At 43.4% G+C, this 13807-nt stretch overlaps 1 protein-coding gene across 12 annotated transcripts in view; it reads right to left on the bottom strand.

The window, feature by feature from the left end:
- Positions 1-4443: 4443 nt before the first annotated feature.
- The window catches only part of KANK2 (KN motif and ankyrin repeat domains 2), a 91046-nt gene continuing 81682 nt past the window's right edge, over positions 4444-13807 (bottom strand). For all 12 annotated transcript variants that reach the window (XM_061582526.1, XM_061582493.1, XM_061582518.1 and 9 more), the window contains 4 exons: positions 12061-12203; positions 11007-11207; positions 7001-7099; positions 4444-6539 (listed from right to left, as the gene is read on the bottom strand). In XM_061582526.1, coding sequence (XP_061438510.1) covers positions 6477-6539; positions 7001-7099; positions 11007-11207; positions 12061-12203 — 506 coding nt within the window. In that variant the 3' untranslated portion in view covers positions 4444-6476. The remainder of the gene's footprint in view (positions 6540-7000; positions 7100-11006; positions 11208-12060; positions 12204-13807) is intronic.

Genomic DNA, 13807 nt, shown 5'->3' with positions numbered 1-13807 from the left:
TACATATTCATGCAGTGGGGAGTGCTGTAACCTTCCCTCCCCTTAAAACTAATTGTAATGGCTTTCCTCCCCTTAAGACCAATAGGAATGGAACAGCTTCCCTGTCTAATGGAAGCACAGCTTGCCAGGTCTCTAGAACTCACTGCATTTTTATTTTATTTTATTTTTTATTTTATTTTATTTAGCCTTTACCATAGAAGGCTGTGTTTACCCTCTCCCTAATCTGGTATGCGAGAATCAGTGTACTAAAGATACTTCTCACATGCTCAAACACTACTCTGTTTAGATAAGATGAACTGATAATATTGAAATCTTTATTTCCATCTGTGTTATAAATTGTAGTAGTGTGTTCATTTCCTAATTGTTGATACAGACAACCTCTCAGTCACAATATTGCTTTTAACTGATGCATTGCTGGCTTTTTGTATGCTGTATTTTTATATTGCTGCCTTGACTTGTTTTATGTTTGTCTCTATGTTGTGTTTTAATATGCTTTTATATTGCTTGTGTATTTTTAATGTTTTTATTATGTTTGTAAGCTGCCCTGAGCTCTGTTTTTAACGGTAGAAGGGTAGGATATAAATCCTTTTAATAAATAAATATTCCAAAGTGTTGGAAACTAGAGTTTAGGCATTTAAGGCTGAAAATGAGGGGGGGGGTTGGTTTTTTTTTTAAAGATTCCTCACATCCTCCCCCAGTTTTTGATAGTAATTACTAGCCACAAAAACAAAACAACTGGACAATGCAACAATTAATATGCTTGATTTGCAAATAATTTACATAATATGAAAATTAGCCTGCCTGGATTTGTGCAACTGGAATATGGCAAACCTAGCATGGGGGGGAAGGAGATTCTTGGTGCAAACTGCGTCTAAAAACTGTTTGGGCGTGGGGAGAACCTGGCTTCTTCACAGGCTGGACCTAGACTGGTCCTTTTTTATTGTCAGATTGGGAGGGAGAGAACAAACTGCCCCAGGAATGGACTGGGCTACCCTGGATCTTTAAGATTTATTTAATTTTTTTAAAAAAATATCTGCATATTTGATATGGGCTTATGCAAGGTAGACTCCCATTAGCGATAAGAGCAATAATGTCTTATAATTATTTTAATTAAAACAAAAAGCTTAGCAGTATTTTCAAGAGGACCAGATGACTTTCTTTCTAAGCCCAGGACTGTCTTTCATAATGGGTTGTGGGGTGTGTGGACGAGCATGGTTGAAAACACTGACATTCTGGCAATTCAGTTAGCAGAGCATGTGTGGGGGTTGTTGCACACTTCCAGCCCCAATTTCACTTTGAATAAGAAGGTGGAACCTGTGTAGATGTGGTTAATCAAAAGGAAAAGGAATTTTGAGTTGAGCAAATCCCTGCTTTTATAAAATCCAAGAAACAGTCTGTGGCACACCTATCTTCCTTCCCCCCCTTCCCCTTTTCTCAGGTTTCTACCTGGGAACTAGAGAGAGCTGTGCCAGAGCCCTTTGGTTTCCCTGCTCCAGCAGGACGGGCTCAGAGTTTCTCAATGCAGAATGGCTCATCATGATGACATCAAACACACACGCACTCTGCAAAGCGCCAGCAGTGCTATCCTTTCTGTTACTGTATTTCTTCTGTAATTGGGGATGATTACTTTCACAGTGCCCAACAGTTTCTGGTTTTTGTAAAAAAGAAAAAAAAAGGCTTTTCCTTGGTTGTGCACTTGCCTGTTGTGCTGCTGCCACAAATTAATCCTTGCAGGTCACCTTGCTGTCAGGCAGGTTGACACAGCTACTCTCCTAAAGTCTGCACAGAAGAGCTTTCTGAGAGCTACACTGAAGGGCAGCTGTGATGCACTTGCCAGCAAAGCTCCATGCCCCTCCTGTCACCTCAGCTGAGGTTTACAGAGACATGATTGCCAAGAGCTCTGTTTCAGCACCAGCAGCTCCTCTGCAGCCTTCAGAGCCAAGTTGGCCCCAGGCAGGCTCCAGGCAAAGGACAGCTGTGGACAGCTCACCTTTATTCAGCTGCTGGCAAAGTCTAGTGCCAGCTCCTTGGGACTCAAGAGCAGCGGATCAGCTGTTGCAACAGCCATAAGCCTATCAAATGGAAGCATAAGCACCCTTAAGCAGATTGTCAAAAGTGGCCGTTAGGAATTTGTTAACTTTTTAAGTTAGAGAAACTGGCTGCTTTAGCTTCTAAAGATTAGTTTGCTCTTCAGTAGCATTTACCCCTTGCACTGACTAATGTTCCATCATTATTTGTTTCTTTATTAAATTTATATCCTGCCCTTCCTCCCAGATAGCAGAGGATTTGAGGGACTGAGACAGGCAAGAGGAACTGGGCAACAATGTCCTCCCCTCCTGGTATAAACTCTGCTTGCTGGGTGTGGTTGAAGCTCTCTGCTAGACTCGGGCTTGTGAAACTTCGCTGTAGCAGTGCAATTGCCCACACCACACCCACACACAAGAAGTCTGGTTTGGCTGCCGGGCTGGAGATCTGAAAATTTTGGAGTCAGACCACCTTACCTGCTTCTATTTTACACCTTTTCTGAAATGGGCTGAAAAATAAAGATGAGACAGTCATTCTGCAAATCTTGCATCACAAGTGTTGCCTGCATCCAAGTGTCTATGGCAATCATTAACAACTGGTGTAGTCAACTACTCTCCGGCGGGGGGTGGGGGGTAGCGGCTAAGCTTTGGCCCATCTCTTGTCCCTGGCCATTGGCCATACTGCTTGGGGTGGACAGATGGGGGCTGGAGTCCAGCAACAACTGGAGGGCCATCAGCTCTCTCACTACCTGCCTTCCCTGCCTGCCAATTCAGGCACCCTAAAATGCATTCCAGTGGTGGTTCATTTTTTTTCTCCCCTCCCCCTCCCCAATTTGCTCATATTCTTCTCTTGCCAGCAAATACCTGCCTCGCTCCCAGGTTCTGTGAGGGAGTGGGAGATTTGAAAGTGATGTTTGGCAGGCTGGACTCCTGGCAAAGCAAAGCATCTGTCCCTGGATGGCAGAGTACAGCTCAGAGGCACTGAGCTCCTTGCATGTTCCTGGCAGTGCCAGGCCACAGCTGCTTCTGGCTCTGACAGGTATGACATGAGCATCCCAAGGAACAGCTGTCTGTTCTGTTCTGCAGTGCTGCTGCATGCCTGCACTTACAGGGACTGCAGGTATACTCAACTGCCACTTACTTGGCATTTTTCTTTTTAAACTAAGAGTCACTGTGTGCCATGGGAGAAGTTGGGCTCTCAAGTGGGAGAATAAGCAGCCAGAAAGCAAGTGAAACTGTAGAGCAGAGATGGGAAAATCAGTGGCCTTCCAGATGATGTTGGACTCCACTTTTCATCAGCCCCAGCCAGCATGGGTAATGATCTGGAAATGCAGTTGATTCAAAATGCAGCAGCCAGATTATTAACTGGATTGTGATGTACCACCCTTGTGCTTTATCGACTCCACTGGCTCCCAATTAGTTTCCAGGCCCAATTCCAAGTGCTGGTTTTGATCTTTAAAGCCCTAAATGGCCTTGGACCAATGTACCTGAGGAATTGCTTACACCCATATGTACCTGCCTGTGATTGAAGATCAGCTGCCTCTGGTCTCCTCTGTGTGCCTGGAAGGAAAGAAGTTAGACTGGCAGGCACATGGGAGACAGCCTTTTCAGCTGTAGCCCCCAAGCTCTGGAATACTCTACACCAAGAAGCCAGCTCTGCTCCCTCCCTGTTGGTGTTCTGGAGACTTCTGAAAACCACCTTGTTCCAGACAGCCTTTGGGAGGGATTGAAAGTATAGCCTGAAACTGATTTTATTTCCCCCTTTTTTAGTTTTACTTCTTTAGTCTCCTTTTAATATCACTCTCCTAGATTTCTTAACAGTATTTTATGTATTTCTTTATATTTTAATGTTTTTTATTGTGTATGATTTTATTGTGAGCCACCCTGAGTGCCTGATTGTAGGGTAGTGCGGTATACAAATGTACTACTACTACTACTAATGCCTAGTATGGCCAATGTTCAGGGATGATGGGAACTATAGCAACATCTGGAGGACCAACAACTCCCCATTTGAGAGACCTTTGCAAACAAATAACAAAATGACACTGGGCTGATTAGTAGGGCTGTGTGGGTTTCCCAACTCAGATGGAAAAGGTAGAAGGGGTGATGGGAGGGGAGCACAGACCTCCTATCCCCCTAATGCCCCACTAGGCTGGATGCGCACACTGAGAAAAGGGGAGAGGAATCACAAAGAAACATATTGAGCTCTGCATCCACTGGGATGGAGTGTACCCTTTGCTGAGTTTATTTATTAATTAATTAAATTTATATTCCACCCTTCTTCCCAGAATTTGCTGCTCCAGGAAAGATCAGACTTTTTTGTGCTGGTAAAAAGGTATGGCAATGTTGTTACAGATTTTTTTCAAGCATCTATAATGGAATTGCCCTGTAACATTAATACCACCAGAAGCAGAAACGGTAATATCTGATCATTTTATTTTTATAATGTTTATAAATGGCATTCCTCTAAAAATTGTAGAAATATCATCATATGATAATCCTAAAAGAGATTACATGTATATGAGGTGATATCCCAAATACAAGATCCAGACTCACTCTGAAAGGCATGCAGCTTCTCAAGCCTCTTGTTGCCAGTTTAAAACGTCTGCTTTGGAGACAGCAACAGAAAATGGCTGCCAAGAAGATATACTTGTACCACTTGTGTGTTCAGAGCAACACAAGAGCCAGTCAGCTTCAAATAAACATTTGTTTTAAGCCCAGCTAGTGTCTAATAGCTTTCACACAAGGCAAAATATAAACTGTGCAAATATATCAGCCAGCAGATTTGCAGCTAAGACAGCAGTCCTTCGCCCAGCCTGCCACCCTTCTCCACATTTTGGACATTGGCTCCTCTAGAATCTCTAAACAATGTGCACTAAAATAATTTATATAAAGTCATTTTCTTGGTGTATATTAATATATATTTATATAATATATTTATACAAAAATAGGATGTACCTTTTAATTTCAAATGATTGGCATTAAAAAAAACAACCACTATGGTTTATCTTATTTTTTATCTCTCCCCCACCCCCAGTCATTGTTGTTAGGAGAGACAGGCATACATTTTGGCATTAAAACCCCAAAGAATTGAGTGGATGACTTTTCAACTTGCATAGCACATGGAATTATCAATTTTCTTGCAGAAGCATCCATGAAGGAATTTTGTATTTTAAAAAAGGGAAACAGTTCAATTTTGTTTAATTTGTACTGCATTATTTCAGTATTTAGTCAAACAAGATCAGTTATGTCTTGTCTTCAGATCCCAGCCATCCAACATCAGTAAATCAGATTGTAGAGAGCAACTGACAAGGAGAGCTGGCTAGTACTCTAGGCTTCAATACACTGGGAGAATGACTCCTGTGTAAACTCTGTTTAAATAAATAGAACTCTGCAAGAGTGCATGAGCACTTAGTCACAACTCTTCCTCATGCAGAATAAATTATCTGTGGCCTAAGCAAGTGACAGTTATAATTTTGGAGAGAAATCTATCTAGATCATGTTATATGGCTCCCTTACCAAGCTGCCAAACTCAGTGAGAACTAAATTTTTGCCAAATTTGTAAAATTCACTAATTTTAAACTTTGTGTCAAATTCTTATTTTAGTTTTGTTGCAAAATTGCCTGTAAATTCATGTTTCCATAGGGATTTCTTGACTTTAAAAGCAGAAAAGGAAAATCTATTCAGTATGGAGTTGCTTTAGATACACATTCCTTCACTGGCTTCTTAAAAATACATTAAGTCCTATTTTACCATGAGAGGAGGAGCTAAGACAAAAAAGTAAGCCAAGGCTTTTGCCCAAGGTTATTCAAGAAGTGCATGGCAGAAGTGTATGCTTGGTCTCTCTGTCCCAGTCTCTCTCTACAATAGATGAAATGGAATCTCTCTAACCCCAGACGACCCAAGATCATCAACTCTAGCTAATAGGATTACAGCCACCCCTCCCCCAGTGGTCTCTTCTTGTACTGTCCATAATTGAAGTACAGCCATCATTTCTTCATTTGCAGAGTTCCTTGCTCCTGCAATAGATTTGGGTGAATGGAGTAGGTTGGGGGAGAGAGAAAAACAAGTCCCTAGAAAGCAGGAAAGCCTTTAAGCTGTGTCACTTTGTCTGAGAAGCTGTATCCAGAGATCCTTCACCAATCCTGCTTGCTAACTATCAGAATTTCAGCCAATCAAACTCAGCTGGCTACGCTGCAGCACTTCTAAAACAGCTACCCGAAGGCTGTAGATGCAGCACCTTCTGCTGGGAAGCAAAGCACCCCGGCGAGTGCAGCAGATGAGAGTCTCCAGCTGATGGACAGGGCGATGGAGACTGAGAAGAGACAGCAATTCTTGGGAGATTTGTACGCTACCTTTCTTCGTCAGTCCTTTACAAGGTCTCAGGTCCTTCTTCAAAGGGAAGTGAGAAAATTCGGGGTGTAGCAGGACATGACACCACCCTATTTTGTGTTACTGAGTAGCATCTCTGGACGTCACAGCTGTGTTCTCAGCTTTCAGTTGTTTTGGGGTCCCCTAAAAAGGGCATTTTGTGATTAGTCAATTAAAAAGCCCCACTTTCCCACCACCTCATTTGGTCTCCTGCATGTTCCCTCAGCCCTTCCCTTCAATTCAATTCAATTTCAATTTATTCGACCAATGGTCAGCATATAGCCCTTCCCTTGTCCAACAACAGCCACTGCTTTAGAACCTTGCATGCAGGGGGGAGGTCACTTCCAGTTCCATGTTCACAGCAGCAGCGAGTTGATGAGCATTATATCCAGTGTTCAGAGCCAGTCAGTCAAATTTATTTGCTAAAAGCCATTGCTCATCACAAAAATATGGACATAATCAAGTTGAAAGATGCATCATAACATAACATTGGGCCCCATTTTGCATGATATTTTTGTCTGATTTCATGCATCAAGCAAGGGGTTGGACACTTAACACCCTACAAGCCCAGTGCAGTAATTCCTTGACTGTACATGGCAACTCACCTGAGATGTGGCTTTGGCAAAGTTCAGATGAGCATACAGCATGATGGCAATGTCATTCTGGCCTGCTTCCAGCGCAATTGAGAGAGCTGTGCTACCATCCTGCAGGAGACAAGACAACATCATCACTATCAGAGACACCAGAGGGATGATGGTTCTATAAGATCACCTGCTTCTGTCATGTGAAAACAGCTGGGAAATGACTTCCTTTACCCACCCTCTCCAAGGCTCCCATTCCCTGGAATTCCAGGAGATAGTGACCTGGTTCACACATAACACAAAGTTTAACCATGGCTTGCCACAAAGAAATGTGAGGTTCCCCAAAGAGAAGACTGCAGCTGCTTTGTTCCTCCTGTTTTTCCTGCTGCTGTGCTGCCCTGAGCTAAGCTATGGTTTGACTCAGTGTTATATGCAAAGTGGGCCAGGGCTGTTAACTGAAAAATGTGGGGGCCTATTGACTAGGGCCTCCTCTAGGATGCACACCTTAATGTGGTGAGGGGGTTTGAGAGTGTCAAAGAAGCTGAGAGCAATGCCATCAGGAGTCTACACCAAGAGGCTACTACCAGGATCACCCAAGGCAGAATGGTCAAAGCTGAGACACCAGACTAAGATGCATCCAGACTCAGAGGACGGTAATGGTAAGCCACCTCTGAATACCTCTTACCACGAAAACCCTATGAACAGAGTATCAAAATGCAACATGAGATAGTGCTGGAAGATCAGACACCCACTCACCCCAGGTCAGATGGCACTCAGCGAGCTACTGGGGAAGAACAATGGATAAGTATGAATAGCACTGTGACTAATGATGCCACTGGGTCAAAGCTGAATGGAAGCCCAGAGGCTGATGCGCACAGATGCGAAAGGAAAGTCCAGAGTTGTACGACATACACAATAGAAACATGGAATGTGAGAAGCATGAACCAGGGAAAGTTAGAAATTGGCTCCCGGGCCCTGTTGTTTGGCCGCGCGCTATGCGCGCACGATCACTCACACTCTCGGGAGACAAGGTGCTGAGGGCCGCACTGGGTGACACCAACCCTAGTGACACCACTGAAAAGGAGACAGAAACATGGTCAGAACCCTAAATACAATAATACAGTGACTAGTAACTATTATAATAGTTAGTAGTTATTAATAGAAACAGAAGAGGACAACAAAAAGGGTAGAACAAGAACCCTATTCCAAAAGAATAGAGAAATTAAAGGGAAATTTAAACCAAGAGTAGGGATGTTGAATAGTCAACAGGGGAACACACTGACTGACTGAGATGAAATAAAAGGAAGATGGAAGCAATACACTGAAGAACTCTATAAAAGAGATGCCAGGATGACAGATTCATTCATGGAGGAACCATATGATGAAGAACCAGAAATTTTAGAATGTGAATGAAAGCTGCTCTTGGAAGAAACAAATCACCAGGAACAGATGGCATACCAATAGAGTTGCTACAAGTTACTGAGCCTGAATCTGAATTTTGACAAAAATTTGTCAACCAATATGGAAAACTAAACAATGGCCCACATACCAATTCCAAAGAAAGGGGATCCCAGGGAATGCGTAACGATCAAACTTTTGCCTTAATATCCCAGGCAAGTAAAGTAATGCTCAAGATTCTACAACAAAGGCTCTTGCCATATATGGAGCGAGAAATGCCAAGTGTCCAAGCTGGATTTAGAAAGGGAAGAGGTACCAGAGATCATATCACAAACATACGTTGGATAATCCAACGGAACAAGGACTTTCAAAAGAAAATTACCCTGTGTTTTATAGATTACAGCAAAGCCTTTGATTGTGTAGATCATGAAAAACTATGGAATGCTTTAAAAGAAATGGGGGTGCCACAGCATCTGACTGTCCTATACTCTGGAAAAGAGGCTACTGTAAGGACAGAATATGGGGAAACGGATTGGTTCCCAATCAGAAAGTGTGTGAGACAGGGGTGTATTTTATCACCCTACTTGTTTCATCTATATTAATCTGCAGAACATATCATACAGAAAGCAGGATTGGACCAAGATGAAGGAGGTGTGAAAATTGGAGGGAGAAATATCAATAATTTAAGATATGCAGACGATACCATACTACTAGCAGAAACCAGTAATATGATTTGAAACAGATGCTGATGAAAGTTAAAGAGGAAAGCATAAAAGCAAGACTACAGCTGACCGTCAAGAAGACTAAAGTAATGACAACAGAAGATTTATGTAACTTTAAAGTTGACAATGAGGATATTGAACTTGTCAAGGATTTTCAATACCTTGGTACAGTCATTAACCAAAATGGAGACAATAGTCAAGAAATCAGAAGAAGGCTAGGACTGGGGAAGGCAGCTGTGAGAGAACTAGAAAAGGTCCTCAAATGCAAAGATGTATCACTGAACACTAAAGTCAGGATCATTCAGACCATGGTATTCCCCATCTCTATGTATGGATGTGAACGTTGGACAGTGAAAAAAGCAGATAAGAGAAAAATCAACTCATTTGAAATATGGTATTGGAGGAAAGCTTTGCAGATACCATGGACCGCGAAAAAGACAAATAATTGGGTGTTAGAACAAATTAAACCAGAACTATAATTAGAAGCTAAAATGATGAAACTGAGGTTACCATACTTTAAACACATCATGGGAAGACATGATTCACTAGAAAAGTCATTGCTAGGGAAAACAGAAGGGAGTAGAAAAAGAGGAAGGCCAAACAAGAGATGGGTTGATTCCATAAAGGAAGCCACAGTCCTGAACTTACAAGATCTGAACAGGGTGGTCCATGACAGATGCTCTTGGAGGTTGCTGATTCATAGGGTCACCATAAGTCGTAATTGACTTGAGAGCACTTAACAACAACAACAACAATAATTGACTAGGGATGTGTAAAGATTTTATTTGATCCGTAATTTAAGCAAACTGGCCTGATTGACACTTCCAAGACTAATATACAGATTTAAATACAGTTATCCTTCACTTTTTACACTTCAACTTTCTCAGCACCAAAACACACACAAAAAGGTTGTATTTCAGGTTAAAATACATGAAAAACACACATTTTAAGGTAAAATGCATGCAGAAATGAGGATTTATGTGCAGTTTTAAAAAATACCAGAGAATGATGTGGAAATGGGACAGTCGTGTGAATGAACACAAAGAAAACTGACATGGGCCAGATTAAGATGGTGCATCCCTATTATTCATGGCTTGGGTCGATTAACAGCTAAGAGCCAAGGTAAGTAAATGGAATGAACCTGAAAGGGAAGGGCTACCCCCTCCACCCCCTGCTGGTGCAGATGCAGGTGCAGCTGGAGGAAGACCAGGTTGGTCACTGTGGGAAGGAGAATTCTGGAGCTGCTGGAACATTTGGTCTGGTTCAGCAGGGCCATCGCCGTTCCTCTCATGTTCATGTAGCTTGATTCTGCTGCTAGTCTCTGGGTGCAGCTTGGCAGGTAAGTGAAAAAGGCCATTCTCTTTGGTCTGAGGTTGCTCGGGTGGGGTGGGGAAAGAGCAGGGGAGGAAAAGATGGATTTGACAGATTGACAAGGAAATAACTATGCCTGGGAGTGGGAATTTGTGATCCTCCCGATGTCGCTGGACTATAACTCAGGTCATCCCTGAACATCAGCTATGCTGGCTGGAGCTGATGGGAGCTGTTTTTGAATTTCAGTGCTCAATTTCTATTTGTTTTAAAGATGCTGAGGTTCAGGCCTGCCGCCTGAAGTTGACTGTGGTTACTCAATAGCAAGGAAAAGGCACTGACTCCTTTATTATTACTACAGATATTCCAGGGCTGACCCTCAGCACAGATCAAGTCCTGCTCAATTTGCATTTTTATTTCGCCTCAGATATAATGCTAAAGGTCCTGCATGGACTTTGCGCATGGACAGCAATATATAACTCAAGAACAAATGGAAATGCTGTGTGCATCTTTTATCAAACAGTGCTAACAGAGCTAGGCACACACAGTCCATTGGCAGTGAAGTAGAAGCCAAACCCAGCAATGATACAAGCAGGACTCACATTGTCGGAGAGGGCAACATCACAGCCAGGCGTGGCCAGAAGCAGGCGGACAATCTCAGCATGGCCGTGTTCACAGGCGCACATCAGTGCTGTGGAACCATCATCGTCTTGCAAGTTGATGTCTGCTGCGCTAGCTAGCAAGGCACGAACCATGTCCAAACGCCCATGGCTAACAGCCAACATCAGTGCAGTCTGCCCAGCCTACAGGGGCAGGCAAAAGAAAAGCAACTGTGTAAGTTTCAGCTATATACTGCGGGGCGGTGAGGGAGAGGGAAACTTGCTGCAACAGCTGCATTCTGAAGTCTGTTTCAGAAACAATTAGTTGAAGTTTTCCACAATTACCTTAATCTGCAAACAAGCAAACCTTTCAAGAAACTCAACTGTTTTACAAAGTATGTTGCTTTACTTTGGCAAGCTCATTGCTTGGACAGCTTTCTTTAATTGCCAATAATGTGGCTTATGAAAGCTCAACAGAGGCAAAAACATGTGTGAATGAAGAGCAGGGATGGGGGAGAAATTCAATTCAGTTTGCGTTTAAAGGCAACTCCCTCCCTAATTTGCACTTTCCAAAACAATAGATGACCCAAAACTCAGCTATCCTCCGAAATTCCAAATTTTGCATTGCACTTCTCCAGCCAAGTAATGTCTACAAAACTGCATCTGTTAGTAGAAATAACATGCAAACATGCATTACGTTTTGGGAAATCACTTAGCAGAAATGTATATATTAGGACAAATGCACACTAAATTGCAGACATTCATGACTTGCATTTAAAAAAGTCAAAAACTGATGTGGAAATGTGGAGGTCTGAACTTAAGACTAGAAAGTGGGAAAGGGAGACAAATCAATGTACCCGTCTCGAATGAGGAGCCGTGAGTGAAAGAGAGACCGGGAAGAGCTTTGAAATCTTCTGAGTGCCCCTTCCTCAAAGTGGAAGAGCTGGGATTTCTGGCCATCCCACACTGGCAAAAACAGAAGCCTTCACATGGCTCCCTCACCTGACTTACACATCCACCTTCCTGCCCTGCAAGAAACTGCTGGCAATTCTGATACCTGGCTGGCTTTGGCATTCACATTGCCCATTTTCAGCAGCTGTACAATGGTCTCCGTATCACTCTCTGACCGGGAAGCAGCCAGTGCCGTCAGCATGATGGCCGTGTAGCCAGCTTTGTTCTGTTGGTCCACATGGCAGAATCCTAGAAAAGGAAAGGAATCAACCAGGAGGCCTTGTCCCTTCAGAACTAAAGATTCAGAACAAATGGTCTGTGTAGCCCCAAACTCTGACTTAAGATATTGCCAATTAGGGCTGCCCAGACCCTGATTTGAAAACTTTCCAGGGAAAGAGATCCCCCAACCAATCTGGATAGTTGCTATTATTATTAGGAGCTCTTTCCTGATGCTTAGAAAAGATCTTCCTTTTATCTCTTCTTGCACAGCTCTCAGCAGACCCATATCAGTCTTTGCACTCACTTCCTCTTGCTTCAATCCAGTCCCCTTCTTCACATTTCTGAAAATAAAATCCCCTGTCAACCAATCTTTCTCCTTCTTTCACCCTGGAGCATGGTGGCCAGAGTACTGGCCTCTGCTGTGACAAATCCAGGTTCAACTCCCCACTCAGCATACAGCTCATGGGGTGGCCTTGAGCAAGTCTCTCTTCTCTCCTCCTTTCTTGCTTCATGTAGTATATGGTGAGGAAAGGGTTAGAAGGAGAGTGACTGCAGCCACTGCCCCTCCTATGACTCCGTGGGTGGCATTTATGTTGCACATGTGTGCTTCAGTCCGCTACAAGGTCAGTTCTGTGTAAGCTGGCCTCAGAGCTAGCTCTGCTCATCACTTGGTCAATGAAGCCACTGTTCTAATGGAGTCCACTGTCATACATGATCAACAGAAAGGGGTGCAACCACGTGAGTAGATGCACAAGGGACCCACTGAAGACTATTTCACCTCACAAGTCTGTAGGGAGGGCTAGAGCTCCACTCGATGTTCTTTGAAGGACTGATAATACAGATGTAATGAATGAGTGATGGAGAACTTGCGGCCTTCCAGATGTTGGACTCTCAGCTCCCAGCAGCCAGCAAGGCAAATGGTCAGGAATGATGGGAGCTGGAGCCCAGCAGCATCTGAAGGGCACCAGTGATACAGGGTGGCTTGGTTCAGGTTACAATAGGTAATAAGGATGGATAAAGATATGAGCTTGTGTGTGTGAGAGAGCTTGGTTTCTGCTTCTTTAGATGGCTGAAGTCAGATTTGGAGTTCTGTGTCACCCCTGACATGAGAGCTGACAGAAGCTAGGTAAGAAACAAGTCAGGGCAGGAGGGGTTTGAAGGGAACAGATGCATGCAAGCATTGACCTGATTGGTCAGGCACGGGCCAGACAACTGCAGACACAAACAGCTGAACTCTTGACCTGAACCCCCCAAATTAGCTCTTTTGGAAATCCCCTAAAAAGGTAAGACAGGTAAGAACAAGATCTTTGCACTGAATGCCTTCTGGGAAAACCCCCTTTAAGAAGCAAGGAGCCATGTCAGCACCTGGCAGAGGAGGGGGCAAGGGAGTGATTGCTGAGTGGGAAAGTTTGAGCAGAAGACGACTGACCAAGACGCGGCCAAAACAAAGGGGCAATGGGCAATCGAGCTCCAGAACAGTATAAAGAACTGACCCCACCCCACAGCAAGTTGGTGATCAAAAGGGAAAGCTGAGGCAAGCATGTGCACTGCCAGAATCTCCCACCTCATTTACACCAGATGCATTATCAAAGTTGACCTCCTTGCATTGTATGTTTGCTTAAGTATGCATGAAT

Source organism: Rhineura floridana, chromosome 1 (genome assembly GCF_030035675.1).
Source record: "Rhineura floridana isolate rRhiFlo1 chromosome 1, rRhiFlo1.hap2, whole genome shotgun sequence".
NCBI lineage: Eukaryota > Metazoa > Chordata > Lepidosauria > Squamata > Rhineuridae > Rhineura > Rhineura floridana.
This window is presented reverse-complemented; position numbering and strand designations above follow the sequence as displayed.